General features: G+C 47.8%; 1 protein-coding gene across 1 annotated transcript in view; it reads right to left on the reverse strand.

Moving 5' to 3' along the window:
* Nucleotides 1-11,793, reverse strand: part of LOC147107989 (small conductance calcium-activated potassium channel protein 2-like) — a 118,171-nt gene extending 106,378 nt beyond the window's left edge. Inside the window, exon 1 of the mRNA XM_086004364.1 lies at nt 10,602-11,793. Within this exon, the coding sequence (XP_085860490.1) occupies nt 10,602-10,871 (270 nt within the window). The 5' untranslated portion in view covers nt 10,872-11,793. The remainder of the gene's footprint in view (nt 1-10,601) is intronic.
* Between the last annotated feature and the right edge of the window lie 14,575 nt (nt 11,794-26,368).

The following is a 26,368-nucleotide window of genomic DNA, read 5'->3' on the forward strand; positions in this document are numbered from 1 at the left end:
CTGCTGCGTTACAACAGTGACTGCACAAATAAAAATTGGCTGTAAAAGTGCTTTGCAGCCTCTGGTGGTCGTGAAAGGCGCTATATAAATGCAAGTCTTTTTTGGTACACGGAGCTTGTAGAACGTGGGAGGAAAGGAGGATCAACAGGGGTGAGGATTCCCACAGTTTCGAGGTCCTGCGAAACAAGAGGAAGAAAATCTTGCATTTATATAGCACCTGACACCACCTCAGGATGTCCCAAAGCACTTTTATAGCCAATAAAGTACTTTTGAAGTGTAGTCACTGTTATAATGTAGGAAACATGGCAGCCAATTTGTGCACAGCAAGCTCCCACAGGCAGCAATGTGATAATGACCATGTGATGAAATATATGCCTTCATCAGCCCATGTGTTTTACCTGCTTTGTATTGTGTGAACCGCCCCCTTTTGTTCCTATTGTGTGTATTGGCTACGCCCCTGTCTTTTGCCATATAAAGGTCTCAAGAGCTGTATGAGTCATTCCTACCAGATGAACCCGATGTGGGAAGACCTGCAATGTTCTTAGTGATTAAAAGCCTTCAGTTGAATCCTTGTCTTTGAGTTATTGACGGCATATCAGACCAGATATTTTTTTTAGGTGTTGATTGAGGGATCAATGAGGTGAACTCCCCTGCTCTTCTTCAAAATAGTGGCTGTGGGATCTTTTATGTCCACCCGAGAGGACAAACGGGGCCTCGGTTTAACGTCTCATCCGAAAGACGGCACCTCCAACAGTGCGGCACTCCCTCAGCACTGCACTGGGAGTGTCAGCCTGGATTATGGGGCTCGAGTCTCTGGAGTGAGACTTGAACTCACGACCTTCTGACTCAAGGTGAGAGAGTGAGTGCTAGCCACTGAGCCAAGCGGACACCAGGAATTGGAGTGGGAGATGCGTGATGAGTACTGGATCCAACGCAGTGAGGATACAGGGAGGAGGAAGTGTGCATAGGAAGGAGGTATTTGGAGCTCCGGAGGGATGGGAGGAATTTCAGAGGAATGCTGACCGTCGTGAGTACGGCGCTGTACCTAACAACCAGGGCCGGTCTTATGGGTGGGCAACTGCCCAGTGCTCCGTGGGCTGGGGTGGGGGGCGCCGTGGTCAAGAGGGTCCGACATTAATGCCATCGACCTCTGCAAAGATCTTGGTGATCTCCAAAGTCGGCTTCCAGCGGACTGCAGCGCTCCTCAAGAAAAGCAAACCTCAAGTTTCAGGAGCAAGTTCCCAAACACACGGAGAGCACTCAGGATCCTGTTAACCCTGCCCGTATCACTGGCGATGGAGAGCACTCAGGATCCTGTTAACCCTGCCCGTATCACTGGCGATGGAGAGCACTCAGGATCCTGGTAACCCTGCCCGTAACACTGGCGATGGAGAGCACTCAGGATCCTGTTAACCCTGCCCGTATCACTGGCGATGGAGAGCACTCAGGATCCTGTTAACCCTGCCTGTATCACTGGCGATGGAGAGCACTCAGGATCCTGTTGACCTTGCCCATATCACTGGCGATGGAGAGCACTCAGGATCCTGTTAACCCTGCCTGTATCACTGGCGATGGAGAGCACTCAGGATCCTGTTGACCTTGCCCATATCACTGGCGATGGAGAGCACTCAGGATCCTGTTAACACTGCCCGTATCACTGGCGATGGATCACACTCAGGATCCTATTAACCCTGCCCGTATCACTGGCGATGGATTGCACTCAGGATCCTATTAACCCTGCCCGTATCACTGGCGATGGAGAGCACTCAGGATCCTGTTAACCCTGCCCGTATCACTGGCGATGGACAGGACTCAGGATCCTGTTAACCCTGCCCGTATCACTGGCGATGGAGAGCACTCAGGATCCTGTTAACCCTGCCCATATCACTGGTGATGGACAGCACTCAGGATCCTGTTAACCCTGTCACTTATCTATAATATTATTTTTTAATGACATATTATTTAAATTATAAAAAACTTTAGAGATTACAGCTTTATTTCTGAAACTTTCGCTAATACTACTACAGACTTAAACTCAAAGAAAGGGCGGCAGAATACAAGTTCGCCCAGGGCACCATTTTCCCCAAGGTTGGCGCTGATAACAACACAAGAATGTATATTCCCATCTAATAGACCTTACATAATTTGTCCGTGCCCCGGATTTATTTAACCTCCCGAGGGAAGTGAATAACGTCAGGGAGAAAGTACAAGGAAAAAATCTCCGAACATAATGAACGAGGTTCCCTCGTGATGTCAGTGCAGGATCGCAGGTACCACCACGTCTGTTCCAAATCTCCTCCCTCCTCTCTGGAAGGCGATGGCTCTTGTTTGGGTCTGGGATTCCATGGGTGCTGATCGCCTCCCGGTAGCTCAATGAGGATGGCTATTCTTAACACACAAGTGTACACAGCCGGTGTTAGCAGGCTATTCTACCATGGAGGCACCGCTCAAGCCCAAACTTGATTCCCAGAAGCACTGGGGTCACGGGTTTGCGATCAGGAGTGTAGGCGGTGTTCCTCTCCTAGCCCAGGTTAGCCAAGGACCTGTGTAGTGCCTCCTACTGTAATCAGCTCAGATCAAAGTTTGATCCTGGGAGCTGCCAGCTGATTACTGGCCCCTCTGGGGAGCTCACATACAACAACTTGTATTTATATAGCACCTTTAACATAGTAAAACATCCCAAGGTGCTTCACAGGAGCGTTGTAAGACACCTAAAGAGATATTAGGACAGGAGACTAAAAGCTTGGTCAAAGAGGTAGGAGGGAGAGGCGAAGAGGTTTAGGGAGGGAATTCCAGAGCTTAGGGCCCAGGCAGCTGAAGGCACGGCCGCCAATGGTGGAGCGATGGAAATTCAATTCAATTCAATTTTATTTGTCATATATGCAGCACACGTGTGTACTGCACAATGAAATGTTGATTTTTATTACGAGTCCTCCCAACATTGGAATAAATATGGCATAGCAATGATAAAAATACTAATAGAAATACAGTAATAATAAATAAAACAACAGTAATAAATAATAATAAATTATTCGTTCATGAGTCTTATGGCCTGGGGGTAGAAGCTGTTTCGAAACCTGCTGGTACGAGACCGTATGCTTCGGTATCTCTTAAAATCGGGGATACATGGGTAATTGGCAAATTTTAAGGTAATTGGCAATTACCCAGAGGGGAGATGAGGAGAATTTTTTTTACACAGTAAGTTGTTGTGATCTGGAATGCGCTGCCTGAAAGGGCGGTGGAAGCAGATTCAATAGTAACTTTCAAAAGGAAATTGGATAAATACTTGAACACGAAAAATTTGCAGGGCTCTGGGGAAAGAGCAGGGGGGAGTGGGACTAATTGGAGAGCTCACGTACAACAACCTGTATTTATATAGCGCCTTTAACGTAGTAAACCGTCCCAAGGCGCTTCACAGGAGCATTGCAAGACAAATTTTGTTCAGAGCTGACACAGGCACAATGGGCCGAATTGTGTCCTTCTGTGCTGTATCATTCCGCGATTCTATATGTTTTTTGTATATATACACACAACAGTGCAAGATCATTAATGAATGTGTTGTATTGCACTGTCCTGAAACATGGGCAATATACAGAAAGAAAGAGCTTGCCTTTCTATAATACCTCGTCACAGCCTCAGGACATCCCAAAGTGCTCCACAGCCACTCAAGAACATTTGACCTACAGTCAGGTAGGCAGACACATCGGCAATTTGCACACAGCAAGATCCCATGAACGCCAAAATGAGATGTACGAACAGTTAACAAGGCCATAAACAATAGCAAACAAAGCACTGGGGGTCATTTCTAGAGGGACAGAATTGAAAAGCAGAGAAGTGATGTTAAACTTGTATCGAACCTTGGTTAGACCAGACTTGGAGCACTGTGCACAGTTCCGGTCTCCATATTATAAAAAGGATATAGCGGCACTGGAGAGGGTGCAAAAAATATTTACAAGGATAATACCAGAACTGCGAGGTTATACCAATCAGGAAAGGCTGAACAGGCTGGGGCTCTTTTCTCTAGAAAGGAGAAGGCTGAGCGGCGACCTGATCGAGGTCTTTAAGATTATGAAACGGTTCGATAGGGTAGACGTAGAGAAGATTTTTCCACTTGTGGGGGAGACCAGAACTAGAGGCCATCAATATAAGACAGTCACTAATAAATCCAATCGGGAATTCAGGAGAAACTTCTTTACCCAGAGAGTGGTGAGAATGTGGAACTCGCTACCACAGGGAGTGGTGGAGGCGAATAGTATAGATGGATTTAAGGGGAAGCTGGATAAACAATTGAGGGAGAAAGGAATAGAAGGATATGCTGATGGGGTGAGATGAAGAGGGTGGGAGGAGGCTCGAGTGGAGAATAAACACCGGCACGGAGCAGTCGGGCCGAATGGCCTCTTTCTGTGCTGTACACTCGATTTAATGTAATCCGTTTTTGGCGGTGTTGGCTGAGGGACCAATACTGGCCACAGAACACCAGGGGACCACCCCATGCTCTCCTTCAAATGGGGTCTTTTTACTTCTACTTCCCAAAGCGCTTTGGAACGTCTGAGGTCGTGAAAGGCGCTATATAAATGCAAGTCTTTCTTTTCTTTCATTTAATCCGAGGGAAAAGAAAGACTTGAATTTCTATAGCACCTTTCACGACCTCAGACGTCCCAAGGTGCTTTACCACCAATGAAGTACTTTTTTTGAAGTGTAGTCACTGTTGTAATGTAGGAAACACAGCAGCCAATTCGCACACAGCAAGATCCCACAAACAGTAATGTGATAATGACCAGATCATCTGTTTTTTTAGTGATTTTGATTGAGGGGTAAATATTGTCCAGGACACCAGGGAGAACTCCCCTGCTCTTCTTCGAAATAGCTGCCATGGAATCTTATACGCCCACCTGAGAGAGCAGACAGGGCCTCGGTTTAAAGTTTCATCCAAAAGACGGCACCTCTGACATTGCAGCACTCCCTCAGCACCGCACTGGAGCGTCAGCCTGGATTTAGGTGCTCATGTCTCTGGAGTGGGACTTGAACCCACAACCTTCTGACTCAGAGGCGAGGGTGCTGCCCACTGAGCCAAGGCTGAACAAAAGACAGTGCCCGGCTCTCCGTACTGGCGTGAAGTGCCAGCCGTAGATTGCCTATAGGCTCCAATCCTGGATTGGGGCTTGAACCCATCACCTTCTGACTCAGAGAGGGAAGAGTGTTACCAACTGGACAAACCCAGCAAGGCAACAGTCAACAACAACAACTTGCATTTATATTGCACCTAAAAGTAGAAAACATCCCAAGCTGCTTTATGAGGACAGGGTAGAAGGAGAATAAGAAACGATAAAAGGAATGAAGCAGATAATGTGCTGACTGAAGGCTTGGGCAAAAAAGATGTGGGCTTTCAGGTTTTTAAAAGGGGGAGGCAGAGTGGGAGTCCGCTCCAGAGAGTGGGGCGGAGGTGGTTGTAAGGTGGTGGTGGGGGGAGGAGGGAGATACACAAAAGACCAGAGTTTGAGGACCGACGGTGGTGAGGAGGAGAAGGCCCATCACCACCTTCTCAGGGGCAACTAGGGATGGTCAGTAAATACTGGCCTTGCCAGCGACGCCCACAACCCGGGAATGAATTTTTTTTAATGGACAGATCTCAGTAAGTGCAATGGACACAGTGGAGGCAGCGATTTATTTCATTTATTGATGCTGATAGTCAATCAGGGAAAGAGTGGGGAGTAAACCTAGGAACATAGCAACAGGAGGAGGCCATTCAGCCCCTCGAGCCTGTTCTGCCATTTGATTCAATCATGGCTGATCTGTATCTTAACTCCATCTACCCGCCTTGGTTCTGTAACCCTCAATACCCTCGCCCAACAAAAATCGATCAATCTCAGTTTTGACATTTTCAATTGACCCCCAGCCTCGACAGCATTTTGGGGGCGAGAGTTCCAGATTTCCACCTCCCTTTGTGTGAAGAAGTGCTTCCTGACATCACCCCTGAACGGCCTGGCTCTAATTTTAAGGTTCTGCCCCCTTGTTCTGGACTCCCCCCACCAGAGGAAATAGTTTCTCTCTCTCGACCCGATCAACTCCTTTAATCATCTTAAACACCTCGATCAGATCACCCCTTAATCTTCTAAACTCGAGGGAATACAAGCCCAGTCTGTGCAACCTGGCCTCGGAATTTAACCCTTTCAGCCCCGGTATCATTCTGGTGAATCTGCGCTGCCCCCCCTCCGAGGCCAATAGATCCTTCCCGAGGTGCGGGGCCCAGAACTGAACCCAGTGCTCCAGATGGGGTCTGAACAAGGATCTGTACAATTGAAAACTTCCACCCTTTTCATATTCAATAAAAACACACAGAAGCTTTCCGCCCGAAGTATAGAACAGGTGCGGAATGCATTGCTCGGGGAGGGCAGTGAACCGCACACTTTACAATGGGGCCAGGAGACATTTGCAGGGTTTATTTACCTCTGGGACTTCACTGGTTAATGGTTTGTGCACAATTCCTTTCTGCTTTTCTGTTAGAGCTCATCAACCCACCTATTTGACCGAGGCAGCGATGCAGCTGCAACAGCAGGCGGAGAGATTTGGATTGCTGCATTGAACAGCGATTATTTCCAAGTCCCCGTGTCACCGTTTGGGGCATCACGTGCAGCCAGCGCGAATCACAACATGGTGGACAGCGCACCTGCGATTTACCAACACGTGCTGGCGGACTGCAGGGTCCCGCTTGCAGCGCTGGGCCTGGTCAAATTCACCCTAAATGTTTGTACGCGAACTGTACCGACAGTATATACTATCCGACAGCGAGAAGGTGGTGTTGGGGGATATGGGGAGAAGGTGGGTAGGTGGGTTTCAGGGATGGGGAGAAGGTGGGTCGGTGGGGCTGAGGGATATGGGGAGAAGGTGGGGTTGAGGGATATGGGGAGAAGGTGGGTAGGTGGGGTTGAGGGATATGGGGAGAAGGTGGGGTTGAGGGATATGGGGAGAAGGTGGGTAGGTGGGGTTGAGGGATATGGGGAGAAGGTGGGGTTGAGGGATATGGGGAGAAGGTGGGTAGGTGGGGTTGAGGGATATGGGGAGAAGGTGGGTAGGTGGGGTTGAGGGATATGGGGAGAAGGTGGGTAGGTGGGGTTGAGGGATATGGGGAGAAGGTGAGATTGAGGGATATGGAGAGAAGGCTTCCCTTATTCCCAGAAATCCCCCCTGCCGGTACAATGTAATAGAATGGATGTGTGTAACACTGACTGCAGTCTGAAGCCTGTCATCTATAATGTTGCTACATGTTTAATTATATATATTGAATCGAGCGCCAGCATGCAACACATCTTCAAGATAATCGACCTCTTCTCAGTTATAGTCCCTTGGGCATGTTTGAAATAAAAATGTAAATGCCGGATGTGAAAGTTACATTTAAATCTTGATATTAATCAGCTTCTCCTTCCCGTACAGTCCGTGGTCAGAGAGACAGATCTGTGCTGCCGCTCACCGCCCAGGACCCCCCCCCCCCCCAAGTATTAATCACTAGTTTCTGATTGCAAACACGATATTGTTTTTATATTGTTTTTTTTTTAAGAACTTGCCTTAAGGTTGTGGCAGACAGTGAATGATCTGAAAATTGCACAGAATCCTCAGCCTGACACCCCATGGGACACAGTTAGATATCTGTCCCTGCTCTTCTATCACCCCCTCAGCTGGGTTGACAGGATGGGTGTTTTATGCCATTTATTTATACACTTTACAGAGACAGAGAGAGAGAGAGTCCCCTCTCCCGCACACAACGGCGTTCACCAGAAGCGAAATCTTAAACACTCAAATGTCTGGAAATCTGTTGTAAAGGGGTTGCCTTTAGTGTAAACATGCTGTGGTCTAGGGCTGGGGGTCCACACAGCTCATAGACAAAGGGGGTCTGCAGGACAGACCGAAGGGGCAACACAATGCGCTCGGTGCTATAGATCAGAATATGCAGCGATTGGCTTTCGGTGCAAGAGGAGGGAATCTGTCGGGTGGAACATTTCATTTTCGGGAGCCGGTGGGATTTCCCCGTCCTCCTGCCCCTTTTTTTCTGGGACGGGGTGATGCCGCGGTATCAGACGGGGATTATACAGAAGCGCCGGCCCTGAGCTCCCAACACTGGGAGATAGACATTCCAGAGAGGCTTGCCCCTCTCCCCCCCAAACACACAAACCCCCCTCCCCAAGCACTGCCATCATTCACCGCCGCCTCCCCTACATCAATGTAGATTGAATCATTTACACACACACACATAATGCAACATCTGCAGCAGGCTCCGGCTGGGTGAGCCAGGGAGACTGCCCTCCCCAGCTGGGGACTGTGTGTTTGCCGACTGCATGTGCTGCAGAATGGGCACCGCTACCTGGCGCAGGTTAGGTCCCGGGATAAACATTTACACAGATGGCACATTAGAATAGATGGAAAGGCGGCAGCAGCGCACTCCTTCAGGACCGTGAGTCCGTCTCTCTCTGGCTGTGTGTGTCCCGCTCTCTCTCTCCCTGTCTCTGTCTCTCTCTCTATATATGTGTGTGTGTGTGTGTCCCGCTCTCTATCTGTCTCTCTGTCTCTTCCTCTATCTCCCTCTCTCTGCCTATTTCTCTCCCCCGTCTCTCTCTCTCTGTCATTTCTTTCTCTCTCTATTTCTCGATCTGTCTATTTCTATTTCTCTCTCTCTCTGCCTGTCTCTCTCTCTCTATTTCTTCCTCTCTCTCCCCCTCTCTCTCTCCCTCTCCCCATCTCGCTCTCCCTCCGTCTCTCTCCGTCCCTCTCTGTCCCTCTCTCTCTGTCCCTCTCTCTCTCTCTCTGTCCCTCTCTCTCTCTGTCCCTCTCTCTCTCTGTCTGTCCCTCTCTCTCTCGCTCTCTCTCTCTGTCCCTCTCTCTCTCTCTCTGTCCCTCTCTCTCTCTGTCCCTCTCTCTCTCTCTGTCCCTCTCTCTCTCTCTCTGTCCCTCTCTCTCTCTGTCCCTCTCTCTCTCTCTGTCCCTCTCTCTCTCTCTGTCCCTCTCTCGCTCTCTCTCTCTGTCTCTGTCTCTCTCTCTCTCTCTCTCTCTCTCTGTCTCTCTCTCTCTCTCTCTGTCCCTCTCTCTCTCGCTCTCTCTCTCTGTCTCTGTCTCTGTCTCTGTCTCTCTCTCTCTCTCTCTCTCTCTCTCTCTGTCCCTCTCTCTCTCTCTCTCTGTCCCTCTCTCTCTCTGTCCCTCTCTCTCTCTGTCCCTCTCTCTCTCTGTCCCTCCCTCTCTCTGTCCCTCTCTCTCTCTGTCCCTCTCTCTCTCTGTCCCTCTCTCTCTCTGTCCCTCTCTCTCTCTGTCCCTCTCTCTCTCTCTCTGTCCCTCTCTCTCTGTCCCTCTCTCTCTGTCCCTCTCTCTCTCTGTCCCTCTTTGTCCCTCTCTCTCTCTCTCTCTGTCCCTCTTTCTCTGTCCCTCTCTCTCTCTCTTTCTCTGTCCCTCTCTCTCTCTCTCTTTCTCTGTCCCTCTCTCTCTCTCTCTTTCTCTGTCCCTCTCTCTCTCTCTCTTTCTCTGTCCCTCTCTCTCTCTCTTTCTCTGTCCCTCTCTCTCTCTCTCTTTCTCTGTCCCTCTCTCTCTCTCTCTTTCTCTGTCCCTCTCTCTCTTTCTCTGTCCCTCTCTCTCTCTCTCTCTCTGTCCCTCTTTCTCTGTCCCTGTCCCTCTCTCTCTCTCTCTCTCTGTCCCTCTTTCTCTGTCCCTGTCCCTCTCTCTCTCTCTCTGTCCCTCTCTCTCTCTGTCCCTCTTTGTCCCTCTCTCTCTCTCTCTCTCTGTCCCTCTTTCTCTGTCCCTCTCTCTCTCTCTTTCTCTGTCCCTCTCTCTCTCTCTCTTTCTCTGTCCCTCTCTCTCTCTCTCTTTCTCTGTCCCTCTCTCTCTCTCTTTCTCTGTCCCTCTCTCTCTCTCTCTTTCTCTGTCCCTCTCTCTCTCTCTCTTTCTCTGTCCCTCTCTCTCTTTCTCTGTCCCTCTCTCTCTCTCTCTCTCTGTCCCTCTTTCTCTGTCCCTCTCTCTCTCTCTTTCTCTGTCCCTCTCTCTCTCTCTCTTTCTCTGTCCCTCTCTCTCTCTCTCTTTCTCTGTCCCTCTCTCTCTCTCTCTCTCTCTTTCTCTGTCCCTCTCTCTCTCTCTTTCTCTGTCCCTCTCTCTCTCTCTCTTTCTCTGTCCCTCTCCCTCTCTCTCTTTCTCTGTCCCTCTCTCTCTTTCTCTGTCCCTCTCTCTCTTTCTCTGTCCCTCTCTCTCTTTCTCTGTCCCTCTCTCTCTTTCTCTGTCCCTCTCTCTCTCTCTCTGTCCCTCTCTCTCTCTCTCTGTCCCTCTCTCTCTCTCTTTCTCTGTCCCTCTCTCTCTCTCTTTCTCTGTCCCTCTCTCTCTCTCTTTCTCTGTCCCTCTCTCTCTCTCTTTCTCTGTCCCTCTCTCTCTCTCTTTCTCTGTCCCTCTCTCTCTCTCTCTGTCCCTCTCTCTCTCTCTGTCCCTCTCTCTCTCTCTCTCTTTCTCTGTCCCTCTCTCTCTCTGTCCCTCTCCCTCTGTCCCTCTCTCTCTCTCTGTCCCTCTCTCTCTCCCTGTCTCTCTCTCTCTCCCTGTCTCTGTATTATTCCTCTGTTCCTCTCTCCGCGGCTCCTTACCTGGTATTCTGCGGGCTGGCTCTGGTCGCTGCTCCAGCATTGCCTGTGTAGCCCCTGGTTGCTGTGCTGACAGTTGCACTGATGGTGCTGGTGCAGCGCCCTGCTCCCCCGGCCCGACCCCACTGCGCTCTGATCTTCCGCAGGTTTTGCCTCCATGGCAGTGCGGGCTGCGCACTGCACCGCGCCCCGGACCTGCGCCACACTCGGGCACCGCTCGGCCCCACAGCCCCAGCCACTCCCATTGGTCGGCCCAACCAAAACAACCCGCATGACGTTACCTTTAAACACCCCCTCCCTGGCCCCAAAAATTAAAGGCACTTCTCCCTGCCTCTCAGCCAACCCATAATAGTAACCTGTGGGGAATAACTGCAAGGGAAAATAGATGAAATGATATTGTCAGGATTAAAATTTAATTCACTTAATCCAATTATGTAATTGGTATCCCAGCTCTGGGTGGATCCCTTCAACCAGGGTTTTATACCTCAAAATAATCCTCAATTTGGAAAGGATCTATGACTGGATTGATGTGTAGGGACAGATATCATAGAATCATAGCATGTACAGCACAGAAGGTAATTCGGCCCATCGTGTCTGTGCTGGCTGACAAAGAGCTCTCCACCCTAACCCTAATCCCACTGTCCAGCTCTTGGTCCGTAGCCCTGCAGGTTACAGCACTTCTAGTGCATATCCAAGTACTTTTTAAATGTGGTGAGGGTTTCTGCCTCGACCACCTTTTCAGTTCCAGACCCCCACCACCCCCTGGGTGAAAAAAATATGGGGAGAGAGATCAGTGTTTATTGGAGCCAGTTTAAGGGGCTAACACATCCACGGGGGAAGCTCATGGGCTCTCACTAATCTTCACTGTCAGTTCTATATGCTTCCCTTAGATCTGGGGTTGAGGCAATGAATATAGGACCCAGGTGGATTGGAAGGAGCCCAGAGCAGATCTCTGGCCAGCGTCAAGTCGATGGATGATGTCTCAGATGCAGCGTTGGAATCAGTCCAAACCCTATATTAAAAGAAAATTAAAGAGGTTACATAATTTCAGGCTGTCAAATTTGATTCCAATTGGAGACACTCAGAGATCAGACAGGTCCCAGAACCTACGCAGGGCAGACAAACCCTCAAGTTCAGATTGGCTTCTGATAATAACATAGCTGCTTATAATAATATAGATAGATATCGGCCTCTTGTTTCTTCCTTCACTTGTAGAATCTTACAGCAGAGAAGGCCATTCGGCCCATCGTGCCTGTGCCAGCTCCTTGGTCGAGCTCTCCAATTAGTCCCACTCCCCCCTGCTCTTTCCCCACAGCCCTGCAAGCTTTTCTTTTTCAAGTATTTCTCCAATTCCCTTTTGAAAGTTACGATTGAATCTGTTTCCACTGCCCTTTCAGGCAGCGCGTTCCAGATCACAACAACTCGCTGTGTAAAAACATTCTCCTCATCTCCCCTCTGGTTCTTCTGCCGATTATCTTCAATCTGTGTCCTCTGGTTACCGACCCTCCCGCCACTGGAAACATTTTCTCCTTATTTATTCTATCAAAACCCTTCATGATTTTGAACACCTCTATTAAATCTCCCCTTAACCTTCTCTGCTCTAAGGAGAACAATCCCAGCTTCTCCAGTCTCTCCACATCACTGAAGTCCCTCATCCCTGGAACCATTCTGGTAAATCTCCTCTGCACCCTCTCCAAGGCCTTGACATCCTTCCTAAAGTGCGGTGCCCAGAATTGAACACAAGACTCCAGCTGAGGCTAATTCCTTTTTGAAAATTACTATTGAATCTGCTTCCACCGCCCGTTCAGCCAGCGCATTCTTGCACAACACCTTGGTTCCAACTTGGTATGGGTGTAAAGTTGGTGTCTGTAACCAGCGGAAAATATTTTTTGATTCCAAAATCTAGACACACAGGACCTCATACACATCAGGATATCAACTTGCAACACTCAGCATTACTTATTCACTACCTTTTGGAGCTAAAGTTCTACTCTGGCCACAGATCCTTCTCGATTTATGGAACTGTCTCCCAACATTACTGGGAAGAGCCTGTTGGATCCGACAACGAGGCGGGAGGGGAAGACGTTATGATCTTGGAGCATGGATAAATTAAGATGGGCTGAACGGCCTTGTGATCTTGTAACAGAAAAAGCTCCACATGACCTTTAAAGGACTCACCAGCCACGGCGCTGTGGGTAGCGCGCTCTCTCTCTCGCCGAGTCAGAAGGTTGTGGGTCCAAGCTGCACACCAGAGGCGTGAGCCCATAATCCAGGCCAACACTCCCAGTGCCAGTACTGAGGGAGTGTTACACTGTCGGAGGGGCCATCTTTCGGATGAGAGCCCGTCTGCCCCCTCAGGTGGATGGAAAAAATCCTGTGGCACTATTTTGAAGAAGAGCAGGGGGAGTTCTCCCCGGTGTCCTGACCAACATTTATCCCTAAACCAACACCTAAAACAAATGATCTGGTCATTATTTCATTGCTGTTTGTGGGAGCTTGCTGTGCACAAATTGGCTGCCACGTTTCCTACATTACAACAGTGACTACACTTCAAAAAGTACTTCATTGGCTGTAAAGCACTTTGGGACATCCTGAGGTTTTGAAAGGTGCTATATAAATGCAATTTCTTTCTTTATGATAGGGTAGAGTGCAAATGGTCTGTGGAACGAAATTCTCAAACCCGTGACCTCTACCACCTAGAAGGACAAGGGTAGCAGGCGCATTGGAACACCACCACCTCCAAGTTCCCCTCCAAGTCACACACCATCCTGACTTGGAAATATATTGGCCGTTCCTTCATCGTCACTGGGTCAAAATCCTGGAACTCCCTCCCTAACAGCACTGTGGGAGTACCTTCACCACACGGACTGCAGCGGTTCAAGAAGGTGGCTCACCACCACTTTCTCGAGGGTAGTTAGGGATGGGCAATAAATGCCGGCCTTGCCAGCGACGCCCACATCCCGAGAATTAAATTTTTAAAAATTGGTAATGGTCCATAATAGGAGGTTAAATGGGTGGGTAGAGCCTATGATAGGGTAGAGTGTACATGGGCTGTGGGAGGAGCAGGTTTGATGGGCTGAATGGCCCATCTCTCACTCTATGCTGTTTTGATATCTGTTAACTCATGCTCCCAAAGATCAGTGATTCCAGGGATCAATGTGTCTGATGAACTCCAGTTGGGAGAAGGATTTTGGAAAGGTTTTGACAGCTGCACTTGTGGAAGGGTTGTGGCAGTTCCAGCTTGGCAATGGTTTGGATAACTCCAGCCCGCCCCGCCACCCCCCCACCCCCTTCCCCCCCACCACCTTCCCCCCGCCGCCCCCTGCCCACCACTCCCACCCCACGGAGAAGATCACAGCATGAACTATTCCTGATGGGAGTCTGTTTCATGTATCGCCCCAAAAACTCCTAAAATCACGTCCCCTAGTCCTGTCAACACACTTGAAGTTAGTCATGTGAACACTGACCTGCACTTTTCACAATTTTAGAAACTCAATGTGGCTGAAAATCGAGAAAGGATCAATCTATCTCTCTGAAATGATGGTTTTGGTGGCGTTAATCTGCTTGCTTTGGCAGTAATTGTAATTTTTTCAGAATGTTTGCTCCTTCACACATTGAGATCTTCACCTGCCCTGAGCAGAGCATCTCTCCATAGCGTGAGTTCAAATCCCACCATGGGCAGTTTGAGAATCTGAATTCTCTTTTTTTGTTAAATCTGGAAATAACAAGCTGGTCTCATTAAAAGAGACCATGAGACGGTCGGATTGTTGTAAAAACCCAACTGGTTCACTGATGTCCCTTCAGGGGGGAAACCTGCCGTCCTTACCCGGTCTGGGCCTATTGGTTATTGGGTTCTGGTGCTGCCCAATGTGACAGCATCATAGGTCACTGGTATGGAACCCAATGCAGCTGCAGTCTGTTCTAGATCATTGGATCATAACACCATGTACCAAGACTGGTGGGTCTAGAACATTGGGTCTTAACACCATGTACCAGGACTGGTGGGTCTAGAACATTGGATCATAACACCATGTACCAGGACTGGTGGTTCTAGAACATTGGATCATAACACCATGTACCAAGACTGGTGGTTCTAGATCATTGGGTCTTAACACCATGTACCAGGACTGGTAGTTCTAGAACATTGGATCATAACACCATGTACCAGGACTGGTGTTTCTAGATAATCAGGTCTTAACACCATGTACCAGGACTGGTGGGTCTAGAACATTGGGTCTTAACACCATGTACCAGGACTGGTGGTTCTAGAACATTGGATCATAACACCATGTACCAAGACTGGTGGTTCTAGATCATTGGGTCTTAACACCATGTACCAGGACTGGTAGTTCTAGAACATTGGATCATAACACCATGTACCAGGACTGGTGTTTCTAGATAATCGGGTCTTAACACCATGTACCAGGACTGGTGGTTCTAGATCATTGGGTCTTAACACCATGTACCAGGACTGGTGGTTCTAGAACATTGGATCATAACACCATGTACCAGGACTGGTGGTTCTAGAACATTGGATCATAACACCATGTACCAGGACTGGTGGTTCTAGATTACTGGGTCTTAACACCATGTACCAAAACTGGTAGTTCTAGAACATTGGATCATAACACCATGTACCAAGACAGGTGGTTCTAGAACATTGGATCATAACACCATGTACCAAGACTGGTGGTTCTAGATCATTGGGTCTTAACACCATGTACCAGGACTGGTAGTTCTAGAACATTGGATCATAACACCATGTACCAGGACTGGTGTTTCTAGATAATCGGGTCTTAACACCATGTACCAGGACTGGTGGTTCTAGATCATTGGGTCTTAACACCATGTACCAGGACTGGTGGTTCTAGAACATTGGATCATAACACCATGTACCAGGACTGGTGGTTCTAGAACATTGGATCATAACACCATGTACCAGGACTGGTGGTTCTAGATTACTGGGTCTTAACACCATGTACCAAAACTGGTAGTTCTAGAACATTGGATCATAACACCATGTACCAAGACAGGTGGTTCTAGAACATTGGATCATAACACCATGTACCAGGACTGGTAGTTCTAGAACATTGGATCATAACACCATGTACCAAGACTGGTGGTTCTAGATCATTGGGTCTTAACACCATGTACCAGGACTGGTGTTTCTCGATTACTGGGTCTTAACACCATGTACCAAGACTGGTGGTTCTAGATCATTGGGTCTTAACACCATGTACCAGGACTGGTAGTTCTAGAACATTGGATCATAACACCATGTACCAGGACTGGTGTTTCTAGATAATCAGGTCTTAACACCATGTACCAGGACTGGTGGGTCTAGAACATTGGGTCTTAACACCATGTACCAGGACTGGTGGTTCTAGAACATTGGATCATAACACCATGTACCAAGACTGGTGGTTCTAGATCATTGGGTCTTAACACCATGTACCAGGACTGGTGGTTCTAGATCATTGGGTCTTAACACCATGTACCAGGGCTGGTGGTTCTAGAACATTTGATCATAACACCATGTACCAAGACTGGTGGTTCTAGAACATTGGGTCTTAACACCATGTACCAGGACTGGTAGTTCTAGATCATTGGGTCTTAATACCACGTGCCAGGACAGGTGGGTCTAGAACATTGGGTCTTAACGCCATGTACCAGGACTGGTGTTTCTCGATTACTGGGTCTTAACACCATGTACCAGGACTGGTGGTTCTAGATCATTGGGTCTTAACACCATGTACCAGGACTGATGGTTCTAGATCATTGGGTCTTAATACCACGTGCCAGGACTGGTGGGTCTAGAACATTGGGTCTTAACACCATGTACCAGGACTGGTGGTTCTCGATTACTGGGTCTTAACACCATGTTCCAGGACTGGTAGTTCTAGATTACTGGGTCTTAACACCATGTACCAGGACTGGTGGTTCTCGATTACTGGGTCTTAACACCATGTACCAGGACTGGTAGTTCTAGATTACTGGGTCTTAACGCCATGTATCAGGACTGGTGGTTCTAGAACATTGGATCATAACACCATGTAGCTGGATAGGCCGCTCCAGAACCGTAGACCATAACAAGGACAGATTTATTTCAACTAGGTAAATTGCGATTGGCTGGCACAGTGGGTTAAGCTTTATGATGGTTCATGGGTTCAAATCACAACACAATCAGTCCTAGATTTATAGCTTTAAACCAGCACCTGTCTGTAAACAATTCAAATAACTGGGGACTCTTGCAAAACCAAGCAACATAATTGCCACACTACCAAGAATGGTAAGAAAGACTTGCATTTCTCCAGCGCCTTTCACAGCCACCGGACGTCCCAAAGCACTTTACAGCCAATGAAGTACTTTTGAAGTGGAGTCACTGTTGTAATGCAAGAAACCCGGCAGCCAATTTGCACACAGCAAGATCCCACAAGGTCCCGTAAACAGCATTGCGATAATGAATAGATAATCTGTTTTAGTGATGTTGGTTGAGAGATAAATATTGACCAGGACACTGGGGAGAACTCCCCTGCTCTTCTTCAAATAGTGCCATGAGATCTTTTATGTCCACCTGAGAGAGCAGACGGGGCCTCGGTTTAACATCTCATCTGAAAGACGGCACCTCCGACAGTGCAGCACTCCCTCAGCACTGCACTGGGAGTGTCAGCCTAGCTTTATGTATTCAAGTCCCTGGAGTGGGACTCGAACCCACAACCTTCTGACTCAGGGGCGAGTGTGCGACCCACTGAGCCATGGCTGACACTGTTAGCGCAGTGGTTATGTTGCAGGAGGACGTGAGTTCAAAACCTGCAATGGAAGTTTGAGAATTTGAATACAGTTTTGAAAAAAAAGTGGAAATTAAAAAGTTGGTACCTGTAACAGTGACCATGAAGCTGTCGCATTGTCATAAAAACCCAACTGGTTCACTAATGACCCCTTTAGGGAAAGAAACCTGCCGTCCTTACCCAGTCTGGCATCTACGTGACTCCAGTCCCACACAGTATTTCTTTCTAATTCATTCTCGGGATGTGGGCGTCATTGGCAAGGCTGATATTTATTACCCGTCCTGAATGACCCTGATACAATGGAGCAGCTTGCTGGGCCAGGGGGCAGTTTCGAGACAATCTCAATGAAGAACATCTCCTCTCTCTGCTGTTGTCAATAAGAGCGAGGGGCAATCTCAATCTAGTTGGTGTTATTTTGTAAAATCACAACTGGTTCACTAGTGCCCGTCAGGTAAGGGAACAACAACAGCAACCTGCATTTATATAGCACCTTTAATGTAGTAAAACGCCCCAAGGCGCTTCACAGGAGCGATTATCAAAACAAAATTTGACACCGAGCCACATAAGGAGATATTAGGACAGGTGACCATGAGCTTGGTCAAAGGGGCAGGTTTTAAGGAGCTTCTTAAAAGGTGGAGGGCGAAGTGGAAAGGTTTAGGGAGAACTTAGGGCCCAGGCAGCTGACGGCACGGCCGCCAATGTTGGAAGGAGGAAATGGGGGATGCGCAAGAGGCCAGAATTGGAGGAGCGCAGAGATCGTGGAGAGTTGTCGGGCTGGAAGAGGTTACAGAGATGGGGAGGGGCGAGGCCGCAGAGGGATTTGAACTCAAGGATGGGAATTTTAAAATCGAGGTGTTGCCGGACCGGGAGCCAATGTCGGTCAGTGAACACCGGGGGGGTGGGGGGGGGGGGGGGGCGCGGTGATGGGTGTACCCACCCGCTGTTCTTACCCGGTCTGGCCTACACGTGACTCACATGCCCTCTGAAGTTGCCTCGCAAGTCAGTCATTTGGAAAAGCAATCACCTTAGAGAAGGCCCATCACCACCACTGGGGAGGGGAGATCTTAGCTACAAGGACAGGTTGGAGAAGCTGGATTTGTTTTCATTAGGGTAAAGGAGGTTGAGGGGTGATTTGATAGAGGTGTACAAGATTATGACGGGTTTGGATAGGCTAGACAGGGAAAGGCTGTTCCCACTAGTTGATGGCACAAGGACTAGGGGACACAGATTTAAGGTTTTGGGCAAGAGATACAGGGGGGATGTGAGGAAGGACAGACAGGAAGGAAAGGGAGGTGGGGTTGCTATGTTAATCAAGGATGGAATCACTGCAATAGTCAGAAATGATATTGGCTCAAAGGATCAGGATAGTGAAACAGTTTGGGTGGAGATAAGGAATAATAAGGGGAAAATGTCACTAGTGGGTGTAGTCTATAGGCCTCCTAACAGTTGCAACTCTGTTGGTCGGAGTATAAATCAGGAAATAGTTTGGGCTTGTTGTAGTGTATGTATCCGTCTACCTTTAAGAAAATCATTGTATGTAACCGTTCACCTTTAAGAGAACTATTTTAGGTGTGGCACTACTTTGTTGGCTTCTGTATACTGTAATACCGACGGTGACCACACCGGTATATAAGTGCTGTGTCAGGATTTATTTGGCAGATTCGCCCTGACCTTCGAATAGTAAAGTCCTGTTTTAAGTTACTCTGGTAGTCTGTGTATTAATTAACTAAACAACCCACAGACTTTACAGTGGCGACGAGTCCGATCGTACCCTGCGGCAACAATACTTCCGAAGCAGTTAACGAGCGTCGAGAAGAGGCAACCGCCCTCGTCATTCTGCTGGGAGAAAACTCGAGTCTGCAGAGCTGGAAAGGAGGAAGAATTCAGAGACAAAGACTTCCATCAGCAACAGGCACTGACTGTCCCTTCTGCCACGGTGAGGAGTGAGCCGATCAGCACGAGAAGCAAGCCGGCCACGGTGACTGTGAGTAAGGGAAAAGTAAAAAGAATAACCGGGGGATAAGGGCGGTGCACTCGACCACGGTCGAGGGGGAAAGGAGCCGGACAGAAGTCGGGCCCAGAGGCGCTGAGACTGGGGCAGCGTGGAGCAAGGAAGCTGCGGTACAGACAGGCTGGGGACGCAACGGCGTCGTGAGACAGCTAGACCGCGACCGGCGAAAAAGGCCGGGCAGTGACCGAAGCCACGAAGCGCTGTGACCGGGAGCGTAGGCGCGGGAAGATATAAAAACTCAGCCGCAGCCGGGGAGGGAAGCACCGGACTGCGAGAGGGCTGGGAGGCGCGATTGGGAGCCGAGCGAGCGGGAGAGGCAGAGCCGACCAAGGGAGACTGAGCGAGAGCCAGTCCAGCGGCTGAAATTGTTCGCCGTCAACGGGGTGTACCCAGCGCCGGTAGAGCCGAGCGGGCGGGAGAGAGACAGAGCCCGAGCAAGGGGAACTGAGCGAGAGCCAGCCCAGCGGCTGAAACTGTTCGCCGTCAACGGGGTGTACCCAGCGCCGGTTGCCCTGCCGAGAAAAGGGAAAGCCCTGAAGCCGACGCGCAGGCTGTGAACCTGAAAGCCAGCGGCCGTCGCCCGTGGGGAAAGTGTACCCCTCCCGCTAGGGAAGAAATGCGGGAAGCCGCCATTAGGCGGGGAAGAAGACAGAAGCGGGAAACCGCCATTGAAGTGGGCGGGGAGAGAAGATAAGCGCGGGAAACCGCCATTTTCGCGGGAACCGCCATCTTGGAAAAAAAAAAGAAAAGAAAATTTAAAGAAATAATTCGTGGTGTTATCAGGAAGAGAGGAAGATGCCTAAGCGTGGTAACATCAACGATTTTAATTCCGAGGTAGAAGACTGGGCCACGTATGTGGAACGCATTGAGATCTATCGTGAGGCCAATAAAATAGAAGATGACAAAGCTATAACCTTGCTAAACTCGATGGGCGCGAAGACATATGGGCTCTTGAAGCATCTACTAGCACCAGCTAAACCGGCGGATCAGACTTTCGATGATATTGTGACTGTTCTGAAGGATCACTTGAACCCCACACCGTTGATGTTGGCGGAACGATTCAAATTCTATGCGAGAACGCAAAGGGAAGACGAAAGCAACGCAGAATACTTGGTCGAACTGCGTAGACTAGCGAAACACTGCCAGTTTGGAGGGAATCTGACAGAGGCATTGCGAGACAAGTTCGTGTGCGGGTTGTCAAAGGAAGGAACGCAAAAGCGACTACTCGAAGAGAACGACCTTACACTTGACAGGGCTGTCCTTATTGCAGCATCGCACGAAGCCGCAGCGAAGGGAACTGTGGAAATGCAGCTAAAGGCAGCGGCACTCAGTGTGGATCAAATTACCTCGAGTACAACAAAATGCTATCGTTGTGGGAAGACAACACACGACCAGAACCAATGCTGGTTTAAGAACCAGGAATGTAGGAAATGTGGCAAACTGGGTCACATAGCTAAGGTATGCCGGTCAGGGAAGAAGACCAACAACCAAAGGAAGCCATCACAGGAAAAGTACAACAAGGTACACAAGGTGGCTGAGAAGAGTTCAGACGAACAGAATTCGGACTCAGACCCAAACGGCCAGGAGCTGGGCAGTCTGAGAATTCACAATGTGAGTAAGGAAGCTGACCTACAAACTATCTGGGTCATGCTAAAAATAGCTGGAGTCCAAGTGAAAATGGAGTTGGACACTGGATCAGCTCTATCAGTCATAAATCGAAGGGATTACCACCGGCTATTCTCACATATACCCTTAAGAGATACCAAGTTCGTATTGCAGACATACACGGGGCATAAAGTATACCCCATGGGGAAGATAAGAGTCAAGGTGAGAGATGGGGGTAAAGAACACCCAAGAATGAACTTATACATACTACCTGAGGGAGGACCACCACTTCTGGGACGGGAGTGGATCAAGAAAATAGACATGGAATGGCACTATCTAAAAGCCATAACGAGTGAGGACTCGGTGCAGACAATCAGCTCAGATTCTGAAACGGATGACGATAAGACCAACCCAAATATGAAAGACAAGGCTAAAATGGACTTGCCGACTAAGGTTGGAAGAACGAAGGCATGCATAAAGGCTTATGCTCCAGAGAAGAACAAAGTTTCAGAACAGAACTCCACCGAACAACGACAACCTAGTTTGACAGAGAATTCTGCGTCTGTTCAGTTTACGGACATATCCATGACTGACGAACACCGAGCTCGGACTCAACTTTATTTCAAATTACGACAGCAAGTAGAACAAGTGAGTTACCATCTCGAACAAGAGATGAAAACAATGAAAAAGTTCTTTGACACCGAATGGGAGAATCTGGAAAGACAACAGAAGCAGCTAGCTCAAGCAGAGAGCGACCATAGGGCCATCGTGACCAATCACCGATCACATCTCCCTTATGCTGTTCAGGAGTTAGAATATTTGCAGGAAGGAGCAAATGAACAGGAATCTTCAGGAAGCCAGGATTTTATTCCCGTTCTTCTCTACGACTCCTTACAAGCAGAGTTTGAGAAGTTGAAGGAACAGTATGAACAGGCCCAGGCTACAATCCTGGAGGGGATTAACTCGGCAACCTCCGAAAAGCTAGTTTCAGTAGAAGCATATGAGCAACTAAAGGTTGAACATAAGCAAGAAGTCCAAAGGCTGCAGGAAATTCTTGATGAGCTCAAGGCCAAGACAGACTCATCGGTAGAAGTTCCATCCATAGATGAGAAATTAGAGGTGAAAGACATGGCAGAACATGAAAGACAAGATGTCCAAGAACTCATAAAAATATTGAAGGAAACCCAAGACAAATATGAGGCGGCAATGACCGAGGTTCAACAACTTGAAGAACAGATTCAACTGGGAATCCTTTCAGTGGAAGAAAAGGAAACTGTAAGAAACACAGAGACTGTAAGAATGGCCCCTGAACATGAGCTAGAGAGCATCAAGGCGCAACTTCTCCGAGCACTGAAAGCCAAAGTACAAGAGGAAAAGAAGGTGAAAGCATTGGAGGGAAAGGTGGATGAAATGGAGAAGACTCTGATCCACAGTGTTCCCGTGGAAGAGTTAACGGTCAGCCAACTCCTTCATATGCTGAGGGACAAGACTCTGCAATGGGAACAATCTGAACACGAGCTTCAATCTTCAAAGGGAAGGAGTTCGGAGCTCTCAAAAGTTATGGAAATAGCTGAGGTTGCAACACAGATTTTACTGGGATGCCAAAAGTACGCTGAATCACGTCTATGTGAACAACAGAATGTTGAAACAGCTGCTCCAGTAGAAGGATTGAATAGCCCGATCAATCAATCCCCGATGGAAGGGGAAGTATTGAAATCACAAATGAGATCATTAGTGAAGGATTTGCAGGAAACCCAGGAAGAGCGGGATGAATATGAACGCATGAAGAAGTCTCTTCAGGAAAGATGTCTAGGGAGGGAACAACAGTCGGCTAACGTCCAGTTGGGTAAGGAAGAAGTAGCAGGCCCTCTCGCTAGACTAGTTCAGGACGACACCGAATATTACCATGACCTGTTGAGTGACACGGAATATTACGAGGACTTGGTCTGCCCAGCTTGTGATGAAAACTCCCAAAGTGCAGAAATCAGGATGAAGCACTTAAAGTCTAAGGAACATAGGGAGATGGTGCGCTACAGCTGGCAGCGGATGAGGGAGCCCCGAGAGTCTCCAAGAAGCAGAAAAGAAAAAGACGAAGCAGAAGACGATAACCATCTAAATCATTATCACTTCTACCAGATCATGTACGTGGGCCCTACGAAGGGAGCCAAATCAGTTGGCAAGTAGGAAAAATTACCAAGGCAGTCCAGCTGTTTGTAAAAGTCAGCACTGCTGGTTCAGCAGGACGGAAGTTCAAGCTGTTAAGTCAAGGGAAAGACTATTGGATGAGTCACGCTAGCAATGTGAACCGGCTACACCACAGAGATGTTGTTCGGACCGAGTCAAGACCAGAGACTGAATCTGTGAACTGTTCCCGCAGAGACTGAATCTGTAAACTGTTTCCCGCATAGATTATACCTGTGAATTGTTTTACATGAAGTTGAATATATGTCATGTTTAATGGGGGACTAAGTATGTTGTAAGCTAAAAAGGGAGGATTGTAGTGTATGTATCCGTCTACCTTTAAGAAAATCATTGTATGTAACCGTTCACCTTTAAGAGAACTATTTTAGGTGTGGCACTACTTTGTTGGCTTCTGTATACTGTAATACCGACGGTGACCACACCGGTATATAAGTGCTGTGTCAGGATTTATTTGGCAGATTCGCCCTGACCTTCGAATAGTAAAGTCCTGTTTTAAGTTACTCTGGTAGTCTGTGTATTAATTAACTAAACAACCCACAGACTTTACACTTGTAATAAGGTAACAGCTATAATCATGGGGGATTTTAACTTTCATATTGACTGGGCTAATCAAACTGGGCATGGCAACCTTGAGGAAGAGTTCATAGAGTGTATTAGGGACGGGTTCCTTGGGCAGTATGTAACTGAACCAACCAGGGGGCAGGCAATTTTAGATCCGGTCCTGTGTAATGAGACAGGATTAATAAAAAATGTCCTAGTAAAGGATCCCCTTGGAATGAGTGACCATAATATGGTTGAATTCCAAATTCAGTTTGAGGGTGAGAGAGTTGGATCTCAAACCAGTGTACTGAGCTTAAATAAAGGAGACTATGAAGGTATGAGAGTAGAATTGACTAAAGTGGACTGGGAAAACAGATTAAAGTGTAAGACGGTACAAGAGCAGTGGTCTACATTCAAGGAGATATTTCACATCTTTCAAGATAAATATATTCCACTGAGGAAAAAGGGGAGTAAAAGAAAAGACAGCCATCCGTGGCTTAGTAAAGTAATAAAGGATAGTATCCGACTGAAAACAAGGGCATATAAAGTAGCCAAATCTAGTGGGAGGATAGAAGATTGGGAAGCATTTAAAAGCCAGCAAACAATAACTAAAAGATTAATTAAGAAAGGGAAGATAGATTATGAAAGTAAACTAGCAAAAAATATAAAAACAGATAGCAAGAGTTTCTACAGCTATATAAAAAGAAAAAGGGTGGCTAAAGTGAACGTTGGTCCCTTAGAGGATGAGACCGGGAAACTAGTGGTGGGGAACATGGAGATGGCAAAGACGCTGAACAAATATTTTGTATCAGTCTTTACAGTAGAGGACACTAAAAATAGCCCAACACTGGACAAACGGGGCAATGGGGGGGGGGAGGAGCTAAACATGATTAAAATCACTAAGGAGATGGTACTCGGTAAAATAATGGGACTTAAGGCGGATAAATCCCCCGGACCTGATGGCCTACATCCTAGGGTCTTGAGAGAAGTGGCGGTAGGGATTGTGGATGCATTGGTGATTATTTTCCAAAACTCCCTGGACTCAGGAAAGGTCCCGGCAGATTGGAAAACTGCTAATGTAATACTCTTATTTAAGAAGGGAAGTAGACAAAAAGCTGGAAACTACAGACCAGTTAGCCTAACATCTGTGGTTGGCAAAATGTTGGGAGTCCATTATTAAGGAAACAGTAACAGAGCATTTGGATAAACATAATTTAATAGGACAGAGTCAGCATGGTTTTATGAAGGGGAAGTCATGTTTGACAAATTTGCTCGAATTCTTTGAAGATGTAACATACAGGGTGGATAAAGGGGAACCAGTGGATGTAGTGTATTTGGACTTCCAAAAGGCATTTGACAAGGTTCCACACAAAAGATTACTGATCAAGATAAAAAATCACGGGATTGGGGGTAATATACTGGCATGGGTGGAAGATTGGCTATCTAACAGAAAATAAAGAGTTGGGATAAATGGTTCATTCTCAGGATGACAATCAGTAACTAGTGGTGTTCCACAGGGATCAGTGCTGGGACCCCAACTCTTTACAATCTATATTAACGATTTGGAGGAAGGGACCGAGTGCAACGTATCCAAGTTTGCCGACAATACAAAGATGGGAGGGAAAGCAGTGAGTGAGGAGGACATAAAAAACCTGCAAAAGGACATAGACAGGCTAAGTGAGTGGGCAGAGATTTGGCAGATGGAATATAATGTTGGTAAGTGTGAGATTATGCACTTTGGCAGAAAAAAATCAAAGAGCAAGTTATTATCTAAATGGAGAGAAGCTGCAAAGTGCTACATTACAAAGGGATCTGGGGGTCCTGGTGCATGAAACACAAAAAGTTAGTATGCAGGTGATCAGGAAGGCCAATGGAATCTTGGCTTTTATTGCAAGGGGGATGGAGTATAAAAACAGGGAGGTCTTGCTACAGTTATACAGGGTATTGGTGAGGCCACACCTGGAATACTGCGTGCAGTTTTGGTTTCCATTTTTAAGGAAAGATATACTTGCTCTCGAGGCGGTTCAGAGAAGGTTCACTCGGTTGATTCCGGAGATGAGGGGGTTGACGTATGAGGAAAGGTTGAGTAGGTTGGGCCTCTACTCATTGGAGTTCAGAAGAATGAGAGGCGATCTTATCGAAACATATAAGATTGTGAGGGGGCTTGATCGGGTGGATGCGGTGAGGATATTTCCACTGATGGGTGAGACTAGAACTAGGGGGCATAATCTTAGAATAAGGGGCTGCCCTTTCAAAACTGAGATGAGGAGAAACTTCTTCACTCAGAGGGTAGTAAATCTATGGAATTTGCTACCCCAGAGAGCTGTGGAAGCTGCAACATTAAATAAATTTAAATCGGAGATAGACAGTTTCCTAGCAGATAAGGGAATTAGGGGTTACGGGGAGAGGGCAGGGAAGTGGACGTGAGTCTAGATTCGGATCAGCCAAGATCCTATTGAATGGCGGAGCAGGCCCGAGGGGCCGTATGGCCTACTCCTGCTCCTACTTCTTATGTTCTTATGAAAAACTTTTTTACACAGCGAGTGGTGAGGACCTGGAACTCGCTGCCGACGGAAGTGGTGGAAGCGGAGACACTCGATGTTTTCAAGGGGAGACTGGATAGG

Source organism: Somniosus microcephalus, chromosome 13 (genome assembly GCF_052327205.1).
Source record: "Somniosus microcephalus isolate GS21.2 chromosome 13, FLI_Smic_1.0, whole genome shotgun sequence".
Taxonomy (NCBI): Eukaryota; Metazoa; Chordata; class Chondrichthyes; order Squaliformes; family Somniosidae; genus Somniosus; species Somniosus microcephalus.